Here is a 22,117-nt window from a genome sequence, read left to right as displayed (position 1 = left end):
AGTATCTAGTGCTTTATCTTCCAGGTCCGTCATGTAAATTTCGGTTAGGATGGGGGGATAAGGGGGAGCCCATGGGAAGTCCATGAATTTGTTCGAAGATCCCGTCCCCCCAGGTGAAATAAGTGGAGTTGATGCAGGCTGTGTGAGACTGATGGAGTCGGTTGAGAGGCTGGTATTGAGGGGTTGTGGAAGTTTGTCAATTTTGTTGCGTAAGGCTTGGAGCGCTTCTTCTCTAGGTACATTAGTAAATAGGTCCATAACATCGTAGCTGATGATGGGACCTGGATTGGAGATGTCCATGCTGATACTATGGATGTGATAATATGCTCTGGATGAAGTTGTCTAAGTCGAAGACCATGCCAGGTTGTGTGCCTCAGACTGGATGGAAATTGCAGAGTCTCCAATATAGTCATCCCCGATAATCTCCAGGGTATATGTTACGATACCTCTCCACTATTCCCTGGATGCATCTACGGCTTGAGCCGATGATTTTATTAGCTCCCTCGGTTGGCTGTTTATCCAGTCAGGTGTCTACGCTGGGAAGTTCAGCTGCCAATCACAACTCACTTTCGCTTTTTAAATTATCTAACTGATTAAACTTGTCAACACAATACTATAGCTTTGCAGATACTCTGAAAGAAGGAGTTCTTGCATATATTTTTTTAAGGTTTCAGACCTGTCAATTTGTCTGTATGTTTTCACCCCAAATCTGAGTCGCTCTGCGAACAAACTTTGGCGGCTGCGACCGCAATTTTGTTGACACTGGCAAGCGGTTGTATCTGATTGGCTACTGTGAGAATGCGGAGCCAGCAAAGGGAGGTTATAAAATCATGGGGCTGAGCTGTAGATGCATCCAGGGTATAGTGGAGAGTTATCGTAACGTATACCCTGGAGATTATCGAGGATGCAATATAGTTGAGTGGGTGAGTTTAGTTTTACGCTGCACTCAGCAATATTCCAGCTATATGGCGGTCTCCAATACAGAACCCAGGAATTGCCTTCTGGTTTTGTCAAGAACTAAAGACTTGAAGACAGTCTATTATAAGGACAACTTATTATTATTATTTATAGAATCGAGAAATGTAATTTAAACTATTACCAAAGAGACATATGCAAGTTTAAGGAAAGCTATCAAATATTAGTAATTTCCATCGTCTACATGAATGCATAGAAAAGTTTGGTGAGGGGTGAGGGGTATGGTTATCTGTACTCCCTCAGCTGATTGTCATAAGAGCATGTGCATTGATATTCAGAAAGTGATACGGTTATGTAAAAGGGAAATAGATACCATGTGGCAAAAGTGTTTCTATACCATAGATATATATTATAATTCTAAGTATATTCTGAATTATGCAAGGATTATTCATAGATTATTTTTTTTGTTAAGTGTATTTATAATTGGGAAACACACATGGTTATGACGTTCTTTTACAAGTCATTTTTAAATCCGGGATCATTTTGGATGTTTTTCTGATGAGGGGCCTGGTCCCATCAATAGTGCCCAAAATGGGTACCAACTGTCTAAGTGTTGTCGGGGGAGGGGGCTGGGTTGAGAGTTGTGAGGTTAAAGCATTGGCTCGTCACACCGAAGACCCCGGGTTTGAATCCCCACATGGGTACAATGTGTGAAGCCCATTTCTGGTGTCCCCCGCCGTGATGTTGCTGGAATATTGCTAAAAGCGGCGTAAAACCATACTCAGTCAGTCAGTGAGTAGTGATGTTCCGATGATCGAAAATAATCAAAAAATCTATCGAAAGAAGGATTAAAAATGATTATCGATTGTAAAAAACATATTTTCGATTAATCAGAATTTTGTTGTTTTCGTAGAACACCCTTGAATGAAGTAAACTAACCATCAAATTTTACGAATATTCACGAACAAACATGCACTCAACAGCGTAAAGCTATACACATTGTAAAATTTTAACCACTTTTATTGTTTAGTTACAATTCCACTGTCTTTCTTGCATGCGTACATTTCATTGCATGGCAGCATTAGTTATAAAAAAAACATTAATAAGAAAAAAACTGGGGAAAACCCCTTAAAATTGGTGATTACATTAAAAATGTATATATTTCTATTATAATCTATAATCGTTCACCACAATCCTCCAATAATCGATAGTGGATTTGGTTTCCGATTCCCAACACTAGTTGTGAGTCCTCACATAGGAAAATGTGCAATATTGGTGAAGAACTGGCATAGGCTATTACTTCCCCGTTGGAAGAATTGGCCTGTAACACAGTTCCACGTTTGTCAGGTTTATACCAATCATCATCTGTTTCCCGAATAAGCAGCATCGTGGAAACAAGTCTTGAAGACTGTTAGCATTGACACTAACAAATTAACCTCTGAGTTAACACTTCAGAATAATTGACATTTTCGTCTCCAATTCTCACCAGAATTGTTTTACATATATGTGTCTCACTGCATCATGCCCCACAAAGGCCAACCAACCACACATGCTAATTACATTTATCACTTGTCTCCCCCAGGCTATTCTCGTGGCGACCCTATGCGACTGATCCACCCAACGGACTCCAGTGGAAAAATATGCGGCATTGGAGAACTCAAGTAATTACACAATAGACACAAGATTATTGATCTCTGTGAACATAACTGTAGTTTTATCTGTTCTTTGAGCAAGTTATTGAGTGGCCATTTCAGTGCTGGTTTTGGGGAGGCTTGTTTTAAGAAAAAAATCAGAAATGATACAATGTTCAGTCAAGTAATTGGTTGTTCTGTTAGAAAGATTAATCAAGATGTTGTTTTGTTGACATCCAGCAAAGGAATCTCTTCAATTTCTTTTAAAGAAGGGTGAGGTGAAGTGAAATTGGGTTTAACATCGTGCTTGAGAATATTTCGCTCATATGACGACGTGCATGCGTGTGTTTGTGTATGTGCGGCTGCTTGTACTAACCCAGACTTAAGCTGGTTTTATAGTGCTAGCCCACTGAGATACCATGCCGCAGTGAAGCATGAATACCCCACTCAGACACATTATTCTGACTCCGAGCCGACCAGTCCTTGTTGTACCCATTATTGCCGAGCGCCAGGCAGGGACCAACAAGTACCATGTTTTAACGTCTTTTGGTATGACGCGGTCGGGGATCGAACCCGCGACCTTCCGCTCTCCCGGGCGGACGCTCTAACCACTACACCACAGAGGCGGTCTTTGAAGAAGGGAATTAAAGATAACTCATGCAAATAACGAGTCGATTAAAGGAAATGAAGCCTACTTGCATCCAGTGCAACCTAAGGCAATCACCTTGTTGCACCAAACAAAAACAGGTTGCACCTACCGTTTAATATTAAATCTTATATAATGCTTGAGTTTTGGTTATGACACTTTAGAACAGTATTATAACAAAAGAAATCTGTAGTTATCTTATTTCCCAAACTTTCATGAACAGCAAGTCCTGTGTTCCTACAATAATCAGAGTCACTTTCCCAAGTCAGTTCCTCATCATTCTGTTTTCCAGCTGAAGTCTGTGTTCTTGGAACACAAAATATCAACATGCACTGGGTGCAAGTTGATACACATAAGAGGTCGCATTTAACAGTTTCAGGTCGCACCAGTGCAAGTTCTAAATGCTTAAATCGAGCCCTGAAATAAGCAGGTTTAGTTTTTTGGTTGACATGCAGTCCTTAGTTCCGAATGGGTTGTCAGCACGGGCACTACAGATGTGCAGTAACCAAAATCAGAATACAGAAACATACCCAGGACGAGTCCATTCCGCATTGTGCCTTTTTCTTGATCTGAAGGGGCAGTGGGGTAGCCTAGTGGTTAAAGCGTTCGCTTGTCACGCTGAAGACCCAGGTTCGATTCCCCACATGGGCACAATGTGTGAAGCCCATTTCTGGTGTCCCCTGCTGTGATATTGCTGGAATATTGCTAAAAGCAATGTAAAACTAAAGTCACTCACTCACTCACACTTGATCTGAAGTGTCATACTGTTGTATTAGATGCATTTGATTGCATTATATTAGAAACGAGCTAACACAGAAACAAATATTTCGTGATATACAGTACCACTTGCAATCAGTTGAATGGGAACAACTACGTCAAATTTCAGTTTTAGGTTGCTGAATATGGCCTCGTCCGAAGTTAAGGGTACCTCGTACATTTCTAAATTTTTGCTTTGTTTATGGTACATTTCTGTAGTATCCGTGCCGACAACGACCCCTTCAGCGTGATTAGTGTCCCTCTCTATGATCAAGCAGAACACAAACTGTTAAGGCAAAGCCTCATGTTTTGGGTTACATTCTTTTACTTACATTATTAGCCTAGCTGGATTAAAAAACAATGCATAAATAGCTCTTGGTACATATCTGATTTGATTATTAAGCCAAATATGTAAATTGGGATCCTTTGTCTAAGTTGACTGCTGTTACCATATCAAACCAGTTGGACATCTGAGAAATGTCATATTTTTAACATCTTGCAAAAGTTTTGTTTAGTCATTAGGCCAGACCAATTTTATTTCTTGTTTTACGGATCCGCCTGTCGTATATTTTTTTTTCCCCGCTCAAAAAATAAAATCGTAATGTTTTTATTGGCCAAAAATGTAAACATACACAAAAAAATGTTTTTAGATTGTTTTTGCCCCATATACATTTCAGAAATTGCCAAAAGTACCATAATTTGAGTATTTAGAAGAAATATTACCTTGGTGATTTTATTTTTATTTTTTTTCCCCTCCTGCCTTTAGGTTTTCTGCGGACAAAAATCCATAAAACAAGAAATAAAATTGGTCTGGCCTTACCATGAGTCGTGTCAAGGGCCAAGTAGGTGATTGGTAGTGATTGCTGATATGTAAGCATTTGAAAGTCATATTTGTTTTTATCTGATATCAGGTATGTAAATTATTCCAGTAATTTCTATGGACTCCCTGCCTTGCTTCACAAAACAATCTTAACACTATGATTGTCGTAAATCCTGTAGTTTAACATAGACTTACGACTGTCAAAGTGCTTCAATTTCTTTGTGAAATGTGATGAAGATTTAAGGCACTATATGGTGTGAGTTTTGAATACTATTACCATATGCTCCAGTAATGATGTTTCCAAATTTGCTTTTAGGGACAAACCGTATTTGTTCTTCTTCGACCTGCTCGAGTGTGCAAGGATGGGCCCCAACATCATCAATGGCTGCCCAACACCACAGGTAGGTTCCAGTACAGAATCATATGTGTACAGAGTTGTGTAAATCTGAACTTCTACTTTTTGAAGGCCAAGTCCAAGGGACTGACCTTGGCTCATGACTATAAGAGCCATCTTTACTCCCTCTCTGTCTTCAATGGAGTCATATGCATGCCATGAGGGGGTGCTTCGTTTTTTAAAGAAATAGAATTTATTGTAGAAAATGTTATTGATTCCAAAGCAATTAATAGTCAATCATACCCATAATTTATATTCAGATTGCCTCAAAAAAAGCAAGAATTCTTCATCAGGGCAAACCCCGCAGGTCTCTATTAAAACTGTTTACTTCTAAATAATTTGCTTGAGGTTTGTTGCAGTCAATATTTGAATTCTAGGAACTCTTTAATTTCCTGTTTTTTAACTGACATTACCAATACTAATACCACTACACAACAATAATTGCCACTAGGTAATGTCTAAACTATGACTACTGCTGCTGCAACTACTACTACTACAACTACTAGTACTACTGATACTACCACTACTATTACTTGTCCCCCTGCAACTCCTCCACCCACTATTACTACTACTATGCTTGTCGTAAGAGGCGACTAACGGGATCGGGTGGTCAGGCTCGCTGGCTTGGTTGACACATGTCATCGCTTCCCAATTACGTAGATTAATTCTTATGCTGTTGATCACTGGATTGTCTGGTTCAGACTCGATTATTTACAGACCACCACCATATAGCTGGAATATTGCTGAGTGCGGCGTAAAACTAAACTCACTCACTCACTCACTACTACTGCCACTTCTGTATATAGAATCAACTCATCATGTCAGTATGAACTTACACAGTGTCATCGTGACATGATAAATAACAGTCAGCATTCGCTATATTCTCTTCAAGCTTTCAAATAACCCTAACAGGGACAGGAAATGCAAATGAAAAAGGCAAGGTTTTACAATTGTTCCCTACATTTAAAGTGTGGTAGTTCACAAGAACTTCAATATGCTGTCCTTTGTCAACACAAATAATGCTCGTGTCATTGATAGGTGCGGGACATAACCCAATGTACAAATCAGCTCAGAACACTTTTCGTGTTTTGAAAAGTAACGTTTTAATGATTGAATTACGATTTACATCTAAAAATGATGTCTTTTCAATTTCACTTGAAATGATCCATCCAATGTGAAAAGCTTCTCAGTTTTATTCTCTATAATCTGTCCCCCTCCACATTGAGGACCCATGAGTTAGACTGACTGAGTTACTAACTCTGTGTAAGAAGTCTTCAGGCCATCAAAGAGTGATAAGGCTTACTGCCGTATTGATGCCCTGTTTTTACCTGATGGCTTGGAAGAGCAATTAAACAGTTCAGCAACATAAACAGTTTCGGCAAACTTAACAAGAGTAAGATATTGGCTGTGGAAAAAATTAAATCTTAAGCAATATGTTGTGACTTTTTACCACGTTTGAAGTCCACAGTCTTGGTTTTAGTCCCTGAAAAACATAAGACAACCAAAACTGTTCCTGAAGAATTAACACGTTCGTTGAACGTGTAAAACTCACCAAAGTAGTAAACCGGGTTCAATTCCCCACATGGGTACAATGTGTGAAACCAATTTCTGGTGTCCCCTGATGTGATAATGCTGGAAAATTGCTAAAAGCAGCTTAAAACTACACTCACTCATTCAGAAGTTTCCCTATATGTGAAGATTCCCTTGTTTCTGTAACACTGCAATATACACCATATTGTGACCACATGATTCTCATTTGACACTTGTACAACAAGCAAGGCTATTGTGTTACTATTCTGCCTGGGGCCGAGATGGTAAACATGTTATGACTTCCCCTATTCGTGCCTCAGTTAATGTGGGAATCTGCTTGCAGGTGTGTGTGGAACTGTGTCCCAATTCCAGCTACGTGTTCTTACAAACCTTGGCCAAGGAAAAGGTTCATGGCATCAACAAGATGGAGAGGGCCAGGATGATCTGCAAATACAACGTTAACGCTTCCGACGGGGTGAGTGGAACTCGGCTGATACTGGGTTTGAATCCTGGTTTGGTTTGCTTATCATCCTTGGTTTGTCGTAACCATGTTCACTGGTTTCGTTCCGGTGGTCAACTTCTGTAAATTGATGACTTTGAAAAGCATCTGAAATTTGTTACACGTATAATCTATATCCATCCATTTTCTTCCAACACAGTTGACATGATGATAAAAGTTATACCCATGAAGGTCCGGGTTAGAATTGATCTTCAGTAACCCATGCTTGTCGTAAGAGGCGGCTAACGGGATCGGGTGGTCAATCTCGCTGACTTGGTTGACACATGTCATCGTATCCCATTTGTGTAGATTGATGTTCATGCTGTTGATCACTGGATTGTCTTATCCAGACTCCATTATTTAGACCGCTGCCATATAGCTGCAATATTATTGAGTGCAGCGTAAAACTAAACTCACTCGCTGTTAAAAGTTGTGCAGTACTCATACATCGTGTTCACCACATGCTCAGAAAACGCATATGCTGTGACAATTGTGGCGTCAGTTGACATCAAAAGTCGTAGTCTAATAAATACATATCAGCCTCTGGCTAATTAGGTTGACATTAGGGTAGATCGCGCTGTTGATATATGGCAATTATATATTGCTGACTGCCAATACGTTGATTGCAACTTATCAGTATCAAATATCAACAGCTCTCATTGAAGCCACACTTCACTAACAATAGCAGTTATAGACATCACAAAAATAAAAACAATTTATAATCCTTCAATTCCATACCCATTTATCCAAAACTGATTAAAGGTATATGTTGGTATCCATGCAGATATCATTGCAGCACACATTATTTCAAGATACAGATGGTATCCTTTCATATTCAAGTGCACAGACCAGTTAAGATCCGGGTTAGAATTGGCCTTCAGTAAGCCATGCTTGTCGTAAAGGGAAACTAGCAGGATCGGGTGGTCAGGCTCGCTGACTTGGTTGACACATGTCATCATGTCCCAGTTGTGTAGATCGATGCTCATGCTTTTGCAGTGTTCACGAATAGCATCTGACCCTCTGACAAATCTGGCAGATTCGCCAAAGGTCTGATAGAAGTCTGCAACCCGCCGGCCCCAGTGTTTGACTGTATATTTCACATTGACTTGACTGAAGGTGTTATATGTGACATGTGACACTTGTTTGCTGTTTCTAAATCTTATGTTTGTTAATAATTTCAATGCCAATTATAAGAAATGTTAAATCTGAAATGTGTGTTAATTTTATTCTATGGGCCCTGTGAAGTTTCAATGGGTCAGACAGACATTTGAAACTTACAGGACCCAGTTTCCTGTTACTTTGAAACACCATTCGTGAACACTGCAGTGTTGATCACTGGATTGTCTGGTCCAGATTTGATTATTTACAGATTGCCGTCATATATCTGGAATCTTGCTGAGTGCAACGTTAAACAACAAACCAACACAAGTGCACACTATTAATCTGAGTTATCTCCCCTATGTATGTGATGTTTCCAGGGTGACGTGACGGAGCTGGTGAAGAAAGAGGATTGTGCCGCTTACTACGTACCATCATCGCCAGGTACAACAGCAATTGCGTTTTCAAATATGGTTTACTGACTTGCCATCTGTAAGAATGGCTAACAAATATTAAAAATGGAGAGAGATGAAAAAAACTGCAATTTTGCAAAAACTGCAAAAGAGTGGTTACCACCAAAAATAAAATTCAAAACAATGTTATGTAATGCTAGACAATAAATAAAAGCTTGATCGCGTAAAAAACATTCTCAGTGAAGTACAAATTCTAGTACATGTTGTTTTCAACATCTTTTACATTTGACCACTTACGAAAAGGCATTAGGCCATGTATTTAGGCCATAGGAGCTGTGGCAACTTTCACTTGTCAGAGGGGTACACAAAGTATGTGTACTAGATGTACTGGATTCAGAAGTACAAGCAATTGTACTTTATTAGGAAAGTGTAATACTATGCATGTACAGAATGCTTGAAAAAATATTAAACTACCTGTAGTTTTTATAATGAATGTGTTGATGTTAATTCTCTGTCAGCCAAGGTGGCTGTGAAGATCAAACCTTACATGTAAACTGTCTTGAGACAAAATGTTATTATTTTGAGGTCACTATACCAGTATACAGACTGATATTCTGATAAGCAGAGTCGTGAAAAGAATCAGTAAGAACTGAACTGGTCGTAGGTATTATATTTTGCTTCCTGGTTTTCTTTCAGTTCTTGGACGTTGTGTTCCGAGTATTTTCAGTGACATTCTTGACATGGGTTCTAACTTGAACACAAGTGATGGTACCCCTGTAGTCAACGCACTGAATGAGAGTGTCACAGGAAATATGCTTGGAAATGGGACTAGGTAAGATGATGGTGATGGTGGTGGTGATGATGATGATGGTGGTGGTAGTGGTGATGGTGATGGTGGTGATGATGATGATGATCATGGTGGTGGTGATGATGATGGTGCGTGGTGATGGTGATGGTGGATATGATGGATGGTGGATATGATGGTGGTGATGATGATGATCATGGTGGTGGTGATGATGATGATGGTGGTGGTAGTGGTGATGATGATCATGATCATGGTGGTGGTGATGATGATGATGGTGGTGGTAGTGGTGATGGTGGAGATGATGGTGGTGATGATGATGATGGTGGTGATGATGATGATGATGGTGGTGGTGGTGGTGATGGTGATGGTGGTGATGATGATGATGATCATGGTGGTGGTGATGATGATGGTGGTGGTGATGGTGATGGTGGATATGATGGTGGTGATGATGATGATCATGGTGGTGGTGATGATGATGATGGTGGTGGTAGTGGTGATGATGATCATGATCATGGTGGTGGTGATGATGATGATGGTGGTGGTAGTGGTGATGGTGGAGATGATGGTGGTGATGATGATGATGATGGATGATGATGATGTTGGTGTGGTGGTGGTGATGATGATGATGTTGATGATCATGATGATCATGGTGGTGGTGATGATGATTGTGATGGTGGTGATGATGATGATCATGATGGTGGTGATGATGATCATGATGGTGGTGATGATGATGGTGATGATGGTAATGGTGATGGTGGAGATGATGGTGGTGATGATGATGATGGAGATGATGATGTTGGTGTGGTGGTGGTGATGATGATGATGATGGTGGTGATGATGATGTTGGTGTAGATGATGATGTTGGTGGTGATGATGTTGGTGGTGATGATGATGTTGGTGGTGATGATGTTGGTGGTGATGATGATGATGGTAGTGGTGATGATGGTGGTGGTGATGATGATGTTGGTGGTGGTGATGACGGTGGTGGTGATGATGGTAGTGGTGGTGATGATGATGGTGGTGGTGATGATGATGATGGTAGTGGTGATGATGATGATGATGGTGGTGGTGATGATGATGTTGGTGGTGATGGTAGTGGTGGTGGTGATGGTAGTGGTGGTGGTGATGGTAGTGGTGGTGATGATGATGATGTTGGTGGTGATGGTAGTGGTGGTGATGATGATGATGTTGGTAGTGGTGGTGATGATGATGGTGGTGGTGGTGATGATGATGATGATGTTGGTGGTGATGATGATGTTGGTCGTGATGGTAGTGATGGTGATGATGATGATGGTGATGGTGATGATGATGATTCTGGTGATGGTAGTGGTGGTGATGATGTTGGTGGTGGTGATGATGTTGGTGGTGGTGGTGATGGTGGTGGTGGTGATGATGATGTTGGTGGTGATGGTGGTGGTGGTGATGATGATGATGATGGTGGTGGTGGTGGTGATGATGTTGGTGGTGATGATGATGTTGGTGGTGATGGTAGTGGTGGTGATGATGATGATGGTGGTGATGGTAGTGATGGTAGTGGTGGTGGTGATGATGAGTGTTAGATGATAGTGATGATGTTTGCATCATGTTCTATTATGGTGTACTTTGTGTTTGTTTTCAGGTTTCTGGCAGAATTCTACAAGTTTAAGGAATATGGAGAGCTCATATTCAGGGATGTGTCGTCTTCGTGGTATTTCATCTTGTTGTAAGTACTGATCTGATCAGAACTGTTCTGAAACTCTGAAACACACTCAATAAACTAGTATCGCTATGAGTTGTAAACACCAATTTGCTCAAGACAAAAATTATCGTATGTATACCTGTAACAAGAACTTTTATGATTTTGGAGGGGAAAGGGGCACTCTTCATGGTACATATTCGTAATATGAAGAGAAAAGTACATAGAATACAGTATTGAAATTATTTTTGAATGATACCAATAACCTTTGCCCAGAGGACCTGCAGTGGCTTAGGGTGAAAATAGATACTTGGCGGACTAAAGCATGAAACTTTGCATAGTGCTGGGGAATATCATGATAAAACATATTTTGGGGGGGTGCCCGATTTTGGGGGCACATTTTCCGAAAAATTCAAGATGGCGTCCAAGATGGCCGTCAAAAATCAAGGATTTCCAATGTTAACACTATATGACTTTCCCCCCGCTGGATTATAGCAGAAACCCTTGCACAATGCTTGGGAACATAATGATGAAACATATTTTTGGGTGTGCCCGGTTTTATGGGCCCATTTTCCAAAAAATCCAAGATGGCGTCCAAGATGGCCCCCTAAAAGCAAGGATTTCCAATTCTAGCACTATTGTGACTTTACCCGCTGTATTAAAGCAGAAAACCTTGCGCAGTGCTAGGGAACATCGTGATAAAGCATATTTTTTGGGTGTGCTCGAATGTTTGGGCCTATTTTCCCCAAATCCAGGATGGCCGCCAAAAATCAAAGAGTGCTGAAGTCCACCCAGAATGGTCGCCGACTATAAAAAAATATTCATTTGTTGCAGTATGTGAGATATATTCGCCGTTCAAAGGGCTATTTCTAATACTTTCAAGAAATATAACAAACAGGATTTATGTGTAGTAGTAAAACATATTATTCATCATCCAATTAATGAAAAAGTTACTGTTTTGATCAGTCACTTGACATCAATTTGTCAAACATCGATCTCTGTGATTCTGAAGTCTCCTTTAACATTTCCCATTGAAGTTACAGAGCGATGTGCACAGAAGTGGAGAAGATTTACAAATGCACTTCTTTGAGCATAGATTTTGAGACTTGCAGCCACATTTGATAATGTTGTTGATAATGGTACCAGCGAAAAACCTATTTCAATAGACATTATTTCAAGCTCTTCCAAACCCACACTTCCAGGACGTTGTATAGTTCCTGCAGTAGCCTGCAATGTGGAGAGAGTTAATGTGCCTATAACTCATAATCAAGTCGAAACCAAGATCACCAAAGCTAAGAAGAATCTTGGATCAAGCACTACATTGGCCTTCTCGCTGAAGAACATTTGGAAAGGATGAGTTGCCTGGTGCATTTCATGCTTCTCGTCAATCCCAGGAACAGGTTGCAGCAGGAATAAGTTTTTCTTCTTCCTCTTCTTTAAGGACAAAGCCGCAAGTCTTGCCCTGGTTAGGCATGGCATGTCTATTATCAAGACAGTCACAGAACATTGCAATCCAGGACAACTCCCAGTCATGGATATAGCCCAACCACATTTTGCGCTAGCAAAATATGTTCGATGGATATGGCCTAATGTGTTTGGTGAAGATGTGTACACTATCAAGCTTGGAGGTCTTCACATTGAAATAGCCTTATGGAAAATGGTTGGAGACTTGTTGGAAGATTCTGGATGGACTTCAGCACCAACAGAAGCGGGTATTGACCAAGTGGAACTGAATCTTTCATTTCAGCGTCTCATGTTACAAAGACATGCTAATCAAATAGCTGCCGTATCAAATAGCATGTCTTCAAAGCGATGCTTACATGTTCTCACTGGAATCGCATGTTCAACAATCATTTGAAGACTGGCTGGAAAAATTGGATGTCAGAAAACATTCCAACATTCAAATACTGGGGTTTGATTCTTCATCTGGAGACAATGATACCAATCTGTGTGAGGTCCCATCGCGAAAGAAACATGTCTCTGTACATCCAGGTAATGGAACAGCTTGTCCCTTGGTTCTTTGCTCTTGATCACACCAACTATGCACTATCAAACACATTTGCTGCCATGCTTTTGGATCAAACTCATGAGCAAAACAGCAAAGTTGTAAAACACTCAGGTGGTGCAGTTGCATTAATAGAGGATGTTGCCTTCACTAGATGGATGATATTTGGACCAGAACAAGCAAAAATTCTGCAAGAGTTTGAGAAGCAAGATGACAAGGTGGATACTTGAAGCAATGAACAAGATTTTGCTACACAGCAGACATTTAAGACTCAAGTCAACAACTTGCTTCGATGGGAATCCCTTCCTGGCAGAGTCTCCTGAACCGATGACCCTTGATGATCATCAATGTGTTGGTGAAGCTGTCGTAGCATCTATGAAATCAATGGAGAAGACAGGAAAAGACAAATATGAGAAGTTTGTAAAGGACAGATCCCATTAAGAAAAATCACCTTTTTTAAAGCCACCACAAACAAACCCTCAGTCGAAATCAAACAGCAAACGAATGACCTGAAAAATGGCTATAGTCTCTTCAGTCAGATGCTCATTGATTGTCAGGTACGTCAACCTAATAAAAACCAATTCTTTTCTCATGAAAACCACCCGTGGCCACCATCCATATCAATTCATGGAAAACTTCATTTACCAAACTGCAAATCAGAGCTCTTAGATTGTCTTGCATCACCTGGGTATGACTTTGCTCGAGACAACACGAGAAAAGCGAAGAAAGGCAGTAGAAGAAAAGCTTCCCGTCATACTAGACTACCAGCGATCTTTGCTGCCTTTCTAAGAGAGTCAAAGGACAAAGAAGAACTATTTGCATTCATAACAGATGATGTGGCTAGCAGCTCTTACAAACCATGAAAGGTTGTGTTCATAACAGCTGTGGAGTCAGTGGTTACAGTAGGAAGTGAAGAGGATATGCAGTGCACTGATCAGGAAGAAGCGGATATCAGAATCTGCCTTCATGTCAAAGATGCTTTGCAAAAAGGTGCTACAAACATCATGGTTTAGCACTGTCGACACAAATGTTGTTGTCCAAACTGGTTGAACTAAAGTCTGCTGTTCAGCTGTGGGGGTCATTAGAAAACGGGAAAAACGTCAGATGTTATCACATAAACAGAATATTCCAAGATCTTGGCTGTCGAAGATGAGTGGCGCTTCCCTTTTTCCACGCATTCACTGGTTCTGACACAACATCACAGTTTAGTGGAAAAAGGCAACTGCTTTGAAGACATGGATATCCTATGAGGATGTGACTGAGAGATTTCCTTTTCCTGCACAGCATCCATTCCAACCTGTGGACAAAGACTCAGAAGTGTTTTCATAAGTTGAGCGATTCACATGCATCTTGTCTGACAAAACTACATCAGTGAACATAGCCAACGAACTGCGACAAGAGATGTTCTGCCAAAGCCGCAAGATCAAGTTTGATGCAGAACCTTCCTCCAACTCAGGATGCTCTGCTACAGCACACACAAAGGAGCTTGTACCAGGCCAGCATATGGCTTACTTGTTTACTTCTCAGAAAGAAAGCATCACAGCCAGATTTATTTGGTTGGACAAAGGACAACAACCCATGGCTGCCGGTGTGGATGACACTGCCAGAAGCTTCACGAAGTTGTTCAAAATTTGGCTACAATAGGAACTGTTAAAGGAGACTTCAGAATCACAGAGATCGATGTTTGACAAATTGATGTCACGTGACTGATCAAAACAATAACTTTTTCATTAATTGGATGATGAATAATATCTTTTACTACTAAAGATAAATCCTGTTTGTTATATTTCTTGAAAGTATTAAAAATAGCCCTTTGAACGGCGAATATATCTCACATACTGCAACAAATGAATATTTTTTATAGTCGGCGACCATTCTGGGTGGACTTCAGCACTCTTTGATTTTTGGCGGCCATCTTGGATTTGGGGAAAATAGGCCCAAACATTCGAGCACACCCAAAAAATATGCTTCATCACGATGTTTCCTAGCACTGCGTAAGGTTTTCTGCTTTAATCCAGTGGGTAAAGTCACAATAGTGCTAGAATTGGAAATCCTTGCTTTTAGGGGGCCATCTTGGACGCCATCTTGGATTTTTTGGAAAATGGGCCCATAAAACCGGGCACATCCAAAAAATATGTTTCATCATTATGTTCCCAAGCACCGTGCAAGGTTTTCTGCTATAAAACCAGCGGGGGAAAGTTATATAGTGTTAACATTGGAAATCCTTGATTTTTGGCGGCCATCTTGGACGCCATCTTGAATTTTTCGGAAAATGTGCCCCAAAAATCGGGCACCCCCCAAAAATATGTTTTACAATGATATTCCCCAGCACTATGCAAAGTTTCATGCTTTAGTCCGGCATGTAACGATCAACCTCAAAATCGGACCTAAGCCACTGCACTACTATGAGGTCAGTGAATAGAACTGTATCATGCCAACATGCATCTGTGAGCATGACACCCAAGACCACATGATGTTGATCACTGTCTGTTGCAGTGTCTGTTCTGGTCTGTCTCACAGTCCCTGAACCACATTATTTTCCCTCTGCCTAGCCCTCCCTGCGATGTAGTCCCTCTGCCTAGCCCTCCCTGCGATGTAGTCTGTCTCACAGTCCCTGAACCACATTATTTTCCCTCTGCCTAGCCCTCCCTTCAATGTAGTCTGTCTCACAGTCCCTGAACCACATTATTTTCCCTCTGCTAAAGCCCTACATGAAGCAAGTCTAGATTCCCTTAGGTTCTGAATCTCTGGTCTCCCTGAGGCTTCTTTTCAATTTGAATGGGTTTATATGTTACTATCAAAATTATATATATTCAGGGACTGAGCGTTAGTCTATGTATGTTCCTGCTAATTGCCATGTTGATACCCTTGTTACAGGGGCCTGTGTGTTGCCATGTTGATATCCCTGGTGTGGATCATCCTGATGAGGTGGCTGGTGGGAGTCATGGTCTGGTTCACCCTTGTTCTCTTTGTCGGACTCTTCAGCTTTGGTAAGCAGCACATCCTTCCATCTGGGACGATGGGGTAGCCTAGTGGTGAAAGATTTTGCTGGTCATGCCAAAGACCCGGGTTGAACACATGAGTACAGTGTGTGAGGACCATTTCTGGTGTCACTCGCCGTGATATTGCTGGAATATTGCTGGTAAAACTCACTCACTCACTCACTCACTCACTCACTCCTCACTCACACTCACTCACTCACTCACTCACTCACTCACTCACTCACTCACTCACTCACTCACTCACTCACTCACTCACTCACTCACTCACTCACACTCACTCACTCACTCACTCACTCACTCACTCACTCACTCACTCAAGGTCTTCTGCCAACACTAGTTCGTCTCTCCCAATTTGTATTATAGTTTGACACATGTTCTCTATGACGATGGGTCAAGACTTCTCCAACTTTCACTTTAGACCTGCCAAGTGAATAAGTGAGTCAGTTGGGTTTTTACACAGGTTTGAAGAGAATTTACGTTACCCCGGTATATCACGAAAGCCCCAAATTCAGGTCTTAGATGTTTGCCACTTGATGAAACCCACAAGCATTGGTGTGGTGCTAACAGAAATGAAAGGGATGCAACCCTGCACCAAAGGGAAGTAACTGCACAGCAATTTGTAGTTCCTTAGAGGTCACCAAATGTTTTCCCATAGACTTCTATAGTAATGTTATATTGTTTTTAAAATCATCCAGGCTGTCAACAGCCATTCCATGTACATACACATGGGTACATTCCGGCCCTTAAACCACAATAAAAACACAAATTCCGGCTAACTTATCTGGCTAATTTTCCCAGCACAGGAAGCTGAACACATCAACCCGAGTTCACCATCTTTAAAATATCTGTACACACAATAAGCATAAATCATGGTGCTAAAAATGACAGCACTAAATACTTAAAATTGTGGTCAGTTTTAATTACTGGATGGATGAGCTTTTAAAAAACATAAAAATCTGACACTATTTCATCCAATCATAGCTGTCACATGTCTCTATCTCTTCAAACGGTGCTCGCTCAGGGAGCATTCTGATTTAGTGTAGTGGAACCTAGACAACTGAGACAGCTATAAGTCTGTATGTCTACTCAAAGGGAGATAGTGTTATCGACTATATTGCTATGTTGTTTGTTGGTTTTATTCATTTTAATGCTGCTCTCAGCAATATTCCAGCTATATGACGACTGTTTGTAAATAATTAAGTCTGGGCCAGGCAATCCAGTGATGAACTGCATGGGCATCAATCTGCGCAGTTGGGATACGATGACGTCAAGCAAGTCAGCAAGCCTGACCACAGATCCTGTTAGTCACCTCGCACGACAAGCATGGGTTACTGAAGACCAGTTCTAACCTGGATCTTCATTGGTATAAGACAACTGAGACATTTATGAGTCTGTATGTCTATTCAAATAGAGATTCTGTTATCAACCATGTTGACATGTTGTTCGTTCGTCGGTTTGATTGATTTTATTGCTGCATACGGCAATATTCCAGCTAAGTGATGGCGGTCTGTAGATATAAGTGACAAGCTGAATGGGTTGCTGAAGACCTGTTCTAACCCACATCTTCACAGGACTTGACATCATGTGTATGATTGACTTGTGTTTCAGGGACTTACTACTGCTACAACCAGTACTACAAGTTGAAGGACATGAACACGGAGAAAGAGTTTGGCCTGCCCCTATCCTTCACTTTCAACTTCCGATACTACCTGTCCCTCAAAGAGACGTGGCTGGCCTTTGGTGAGTTGCCCTGCCACCATGAGATATGGGATGGAATTATCATTATGTGATACCATATTTTAGGTGGGGTGTCTGTATTAGAGCTGGATAAAATGATCAATAATCGGAAATATCATCAATAGGAAAAAATATTCATGATTATCAATATGGAAATTGTGTTAACGATAATATTGTACATTAATTTTTGTGATAGAATTTTTCTCACACAATATACAAATTTAGGACTTAATTTATGGTCTGCTCCTAACATATGTTCAGGATGCCGTTTTGTTAATAATCCATGGAAATACATGTCACAACTCACCAGTGATGTCAAATATATTCATTTCTTTTCGATATTTTTGGCTTTTTTGCTCAAAGTTACATCTCCGATATATACCAATAATCGAATGAGACTCAGTTAACGATTAGCGATCTCCATGATCTATACTGATAACAGTGTATGAAATAAGCCAAAAACTGATAACCATCCCTAGTCTGTGTGACAATATCACACATAAGTGGGGCGACATGACGATACACTGCTGATCATCAAACAGTATGTCATTCCACATACATTTTTAACATGATTAGTGACATATATGTCTATACATGTATTTTCATATGTTTCGTATAGGCCGGACCAATTTTATTTCTTGTTTTACGGACTTTTGTCCTCAGAAAACCTAAAGGCAGGAGGGAAAAAGAATAAAAATAAAATCACGTGTCAAAGTAATATTTCTTCTATATATTAAAAGAATTTTACTTCTGGCAATTTATAATGTGTATATGGGGCCAAAAACAATCAAAAAAACTTTTTCTTGTAAGTTTACATTTTTGGCCAATAAAAACATTAGGATTTATTTTTTGAGCAGGGAAAATTAATTTATTTATTTTTTCTTATTCATGAAAAAAGGCGACCGGCGGATCAGTAAAACAAGAAATAAAATTGGTCTGGCCTTGTTGTGAATTGTAAATGTGAAACGAGATTTAAAACTGTTTCAGTCATTTTTGTGTCATTTTAGCGTGATTACATGGAGAATTAATTGTGAATAGGGATTAGAAAAGGGGTCATTTCTTGCAAGAACTGTGCCCAAAATTTGGACTTGACTTGTTCCAGTGTTGCTTTTAATATCATGTTAGCACATTTTAGTGTTATCATGTGGGGTATGATTTGCTAAATTTACCTGATTTACTAGATTCTCACTTTGCACTAATTGCTGAAGTGGCTAAGTGCATCAGTCATATTTACCGGTGGAGTGATTGTGTTGTGTTCGCAGGCTGCACGTCGGCAACCCTCCTGATCATCTTCGTGATCGTCCTGCTCTTCCTCATCCCCCGTATCTGTATCGCCATTCAACTCATCAAGGAGGGCAGCAGAGCTATTGGCTCCATGTCCTACACGCTGTTATGGCCGATTGTTCCATTCGTCCTGCAAGTGCTGGTGGTCATCTACTGGGGATCCACCGCCATGTATCCTTCACCTTGGCCTCATGTGTAACGACCATCTTTTGATGGATGTGTGTGTCTCCTGCTAGAATTGTATTCATAAGGGCCTAGTTGCATTTTAGAGCTTAGTTGACCACAAAGGTTATGCTTTAATATCAGCTTATGATTCTCGTAGATCTAAGATTGTTTGTGTAACAGGGCCCTACCTTTAGGAACTTTTGCCTGATGTTGAATTTGCTGTGATGATTTGAATCCCTTTGGTGTTCCAGAAATATAGCTGATTTTATATTCAAAGCTTTTTCATCAGCATATCCATGCTTGTGGGCTTACGTTGTAAATGTTAAAGAACTGCTTTGTTTTGGGCATTCCTTCCATACAAAGCCCATGATTTGAATTCCTCAGTCAACCACTCAACTTCTCACACAGCCACTCACTCTACTCAACTCGTCACACAACTCAACCATTTACTCAACCAACCATACATACAACTCTCTCTTTGATCGGAATTTAAACATTGGTGTGATGAACAAGGGGGATAGTTCTATGGATATAAACTTCAATCTTGCTACGATATATGCAACATTTTGGTGTAGATGCTAACATTTGCTTGATATCCATAGAACTATCCACCTTGTTAAACTCCTCTCTCAACAATCCACCAACCACCCATTCAATCACTCATTCTTGTCACTCAACAACTTCCAGCACATATAACCTAACCACTCTCTCCACAACTTACTCAGCTGTTCACACAACTTCTTGCTCATCCAGCCACTCGATCATTGGCTTACCTTCTACTCGCGTGGAAGGTCGCAGGATCGATCCCTGGCCGCGTCATACCAAAAGTCGTTAAAATATGGTACTTGTTGTTCCCTGCCTGGCGCTTGGCATTAATGGGTAAAACAAGAACTGGTCGGCTCGGAGTCAGTATAATGTGTGTGAGAGGGTTATTCATGCTTAACTGGGGTATGGTATCTCAGTGAGCTAGCACTATAAAACCAGCTTCAGTCTGGGCTAGTACAAGCAGCCACACACTCACACGCATGCACGTCGACGTTAAACCCCATTTCACCTCACCTCACCTTCTACTCGCTCAACCAGTGCTTCCTCCATGTTGACCTTGACCATCACAAGTTACCTAGCTTCAACAGGAGAGGCAGAGTACTACACCAACACGACGACCAATGAAACAATCAACACTGCCGTCAAATCCAATGAAGTCGTCCAGTCAGTCGTGGAGAGAATACCATGTTCTCCAGGGGTAAGACATTGTAGTCTGCCATTCTGCCCAAATCTGCATAGAACCTCGCTTGTGTGGACACTTGCATTATATCAAATATTGTTTGGTTAAATGGATGTCCTAATCATTTGCCTTCGCTGCCAAAATTGGGCCCGTTATCTATCGTTAGAATTAGTCTTTAGGGTCTTGATCCACAAAGCGTTCGTAACGTTACGACCTGTCGTAACTCTATAGTTTATCATAGACTTACGAATGTCGTAGCGCTACGAACGTTTTGTGGATCAGGGCCTGTAACCCATACTTGTCATAAGAGGCAACTAGCTAGAACGGGTGGTCATAGCTGGAATATAGCTGTGTGCAGCACAAAACAAACAAATTAAGAAAACACTACCAAAATTCTACAGATAATAAAGAAACAGCAACCCTTTTTTGAAAATTGTGTGAGATTATTTGTGTATTATGCCATCAGAAACTGCATCGTTTCCCATCAGCAAGTTCATGGGAAGGAACAGGAGATGACAAACTATAAATGTGAAGTATGAGATAAACCTAAACAAGAAATAGCATTAGCTGCCCACGTTTCCTCCCAATCTACCAGTCACTCAGTTAAAATAGACAATAATACAAAGAAGTTTGACAAATGGCTGGAATAAATTGTATCTGAAACTAATTTTAAATGAGGAATAATAGATTTCAATATTGTGTTATGATAGTGGCAGTGTTACATGTGTTAATATATTTCATTTCATGTAAACATTACTCAGTATGTGCGGTTTGCAGATACTGTTAGAACAATGGATTAAAAGTGTTCCCCAGTCCTGTTAGTTCCCTGCACTCTATCGCTGTTTGTAATAGGTGAATAGATGGAGTGGCAGGGTCATTCTCTGGGAATGGACATACAGAAATCAGGCAGTTTTAGCACCGTTGATGTTGAAATCAGGTGGATGAGTGACTATTCTTGACCACTAACAGTTTCTTCCTCTTATTGAAACAAATGTGATGTGGTGCCTCCTTTGGCAAGTGGCTTTGTCTGCTGATGGGTACCCGGTAGGATGAGATTCTAATGTGACTGTAAACTGCACCTTAAAGGCAGTTCAGGTTGATCATTCCCCAGTGAGCTGATAATGGCACTTGAGAGCACCGTGCTCCATTGACGAGTGTAGCACTTTGAGCATATTAGTGGTGGATTCAACTCTATATAAGTTTACTGATAACATGTCTGTTTACAGACTCAAGACACAGCAGCAAAGGTGTGCGAGTTCGTCAAGTACGGAGGGAACAGGTATGTACTGTTTAGTTCACAACTCAGGTGTCAGTAGATTTTTTAGACATAGCAGATTACTATCTTGTTCCTCAGGGAGTTCCACGTTAAATTAGGGCGTTCGCCTGCCACGCCAAACAAACACGGGTTTGGTTCCCCAGGTGGGTACAGTGTGTGACGCCCATTTCCCATTTCTGGTGTCCCCCGCTGTGATATTGTGGCGGCCGGGACTCAAACTTCTAATAAACCTTGTCTGTCT

The 22,117-nt window shown here is 40.7% G+C and overlaps 1 protein-coding gene across 1 annotated transcript in view; it reads left to right on the top strand.

The window, feature by feature from the left end:
- Window positions 1–22,117, top strand: part of LOC124270268 (choline transporter-like protein 2) — a 60,194-nt gene that overhangs the window by 27,192 nt on the left and 10,885 nt on the right. Inside the window, exons 4-14 of the mRNA XM_046705303.1 lie at window positions 2,498–2,576; window positions 5,085–5,169; window positions 7,036–7,167; window positions 8,670–8,733; window positions 9,399–9,534; window positions 11,126–11,209; window positions 16,065–16,177; window positions 17,798–17,929; window positions 19,189–19,381; window positions 20,492–20,618; window positions 21,827–21,879. Of these exons, the coding sequence (XP_046561259.1) occupies window positions 2,498–2,576; window positions 5,085–5,169; window positions 7,036–7,167; window positions 8,670–8,733; window positions 9,399–9,534; window positions 11,126–11,209; window positions 16,065–16,177; window positions 17,798–17,929; window positions 19,189–19,381; window positions 20,492–20,618; window positions 21,827–21,879 (1,198 nt within the window). The remainder of the gene's footprint in view (window positions 1–2,497; window positions 2,577–5,084; window positions 5,170–7,035; window positions 7,168–8,669; window positions 8,734–9,398; window positions 9,535–11,125; window positions 11,210–16,064; window positions 16,178–17,797; window positions 17,930–19,188; window positions 19,382–20,491; window positions 20,619–21,826; window positions 21,880–22,117) is intronic.

The sequence above is a fragment of the Haliotis rubra genome, unplaced genomic scaffold (assembly GCF_003918875.1).
Source record: "Haliotis rubra isolate DU_JTF1 unplaced genomic scaffold, ASM391887v1 Scf150, whole genome shotgun sequence".
In the NCBI taxonomy this organism is placed as follows: domain Eukaryota; kingdom Metazoa; phylum Mollusca; class Gastropoda; order Lepetellida; family Haliotidae; genus Haliotis; species Haliotis rubra.
The sequence above is the reverse complement of the archived record's forward strand: the minus strand, read 5'-3'. Positions and strand labels throughout refer to the sequence as shown.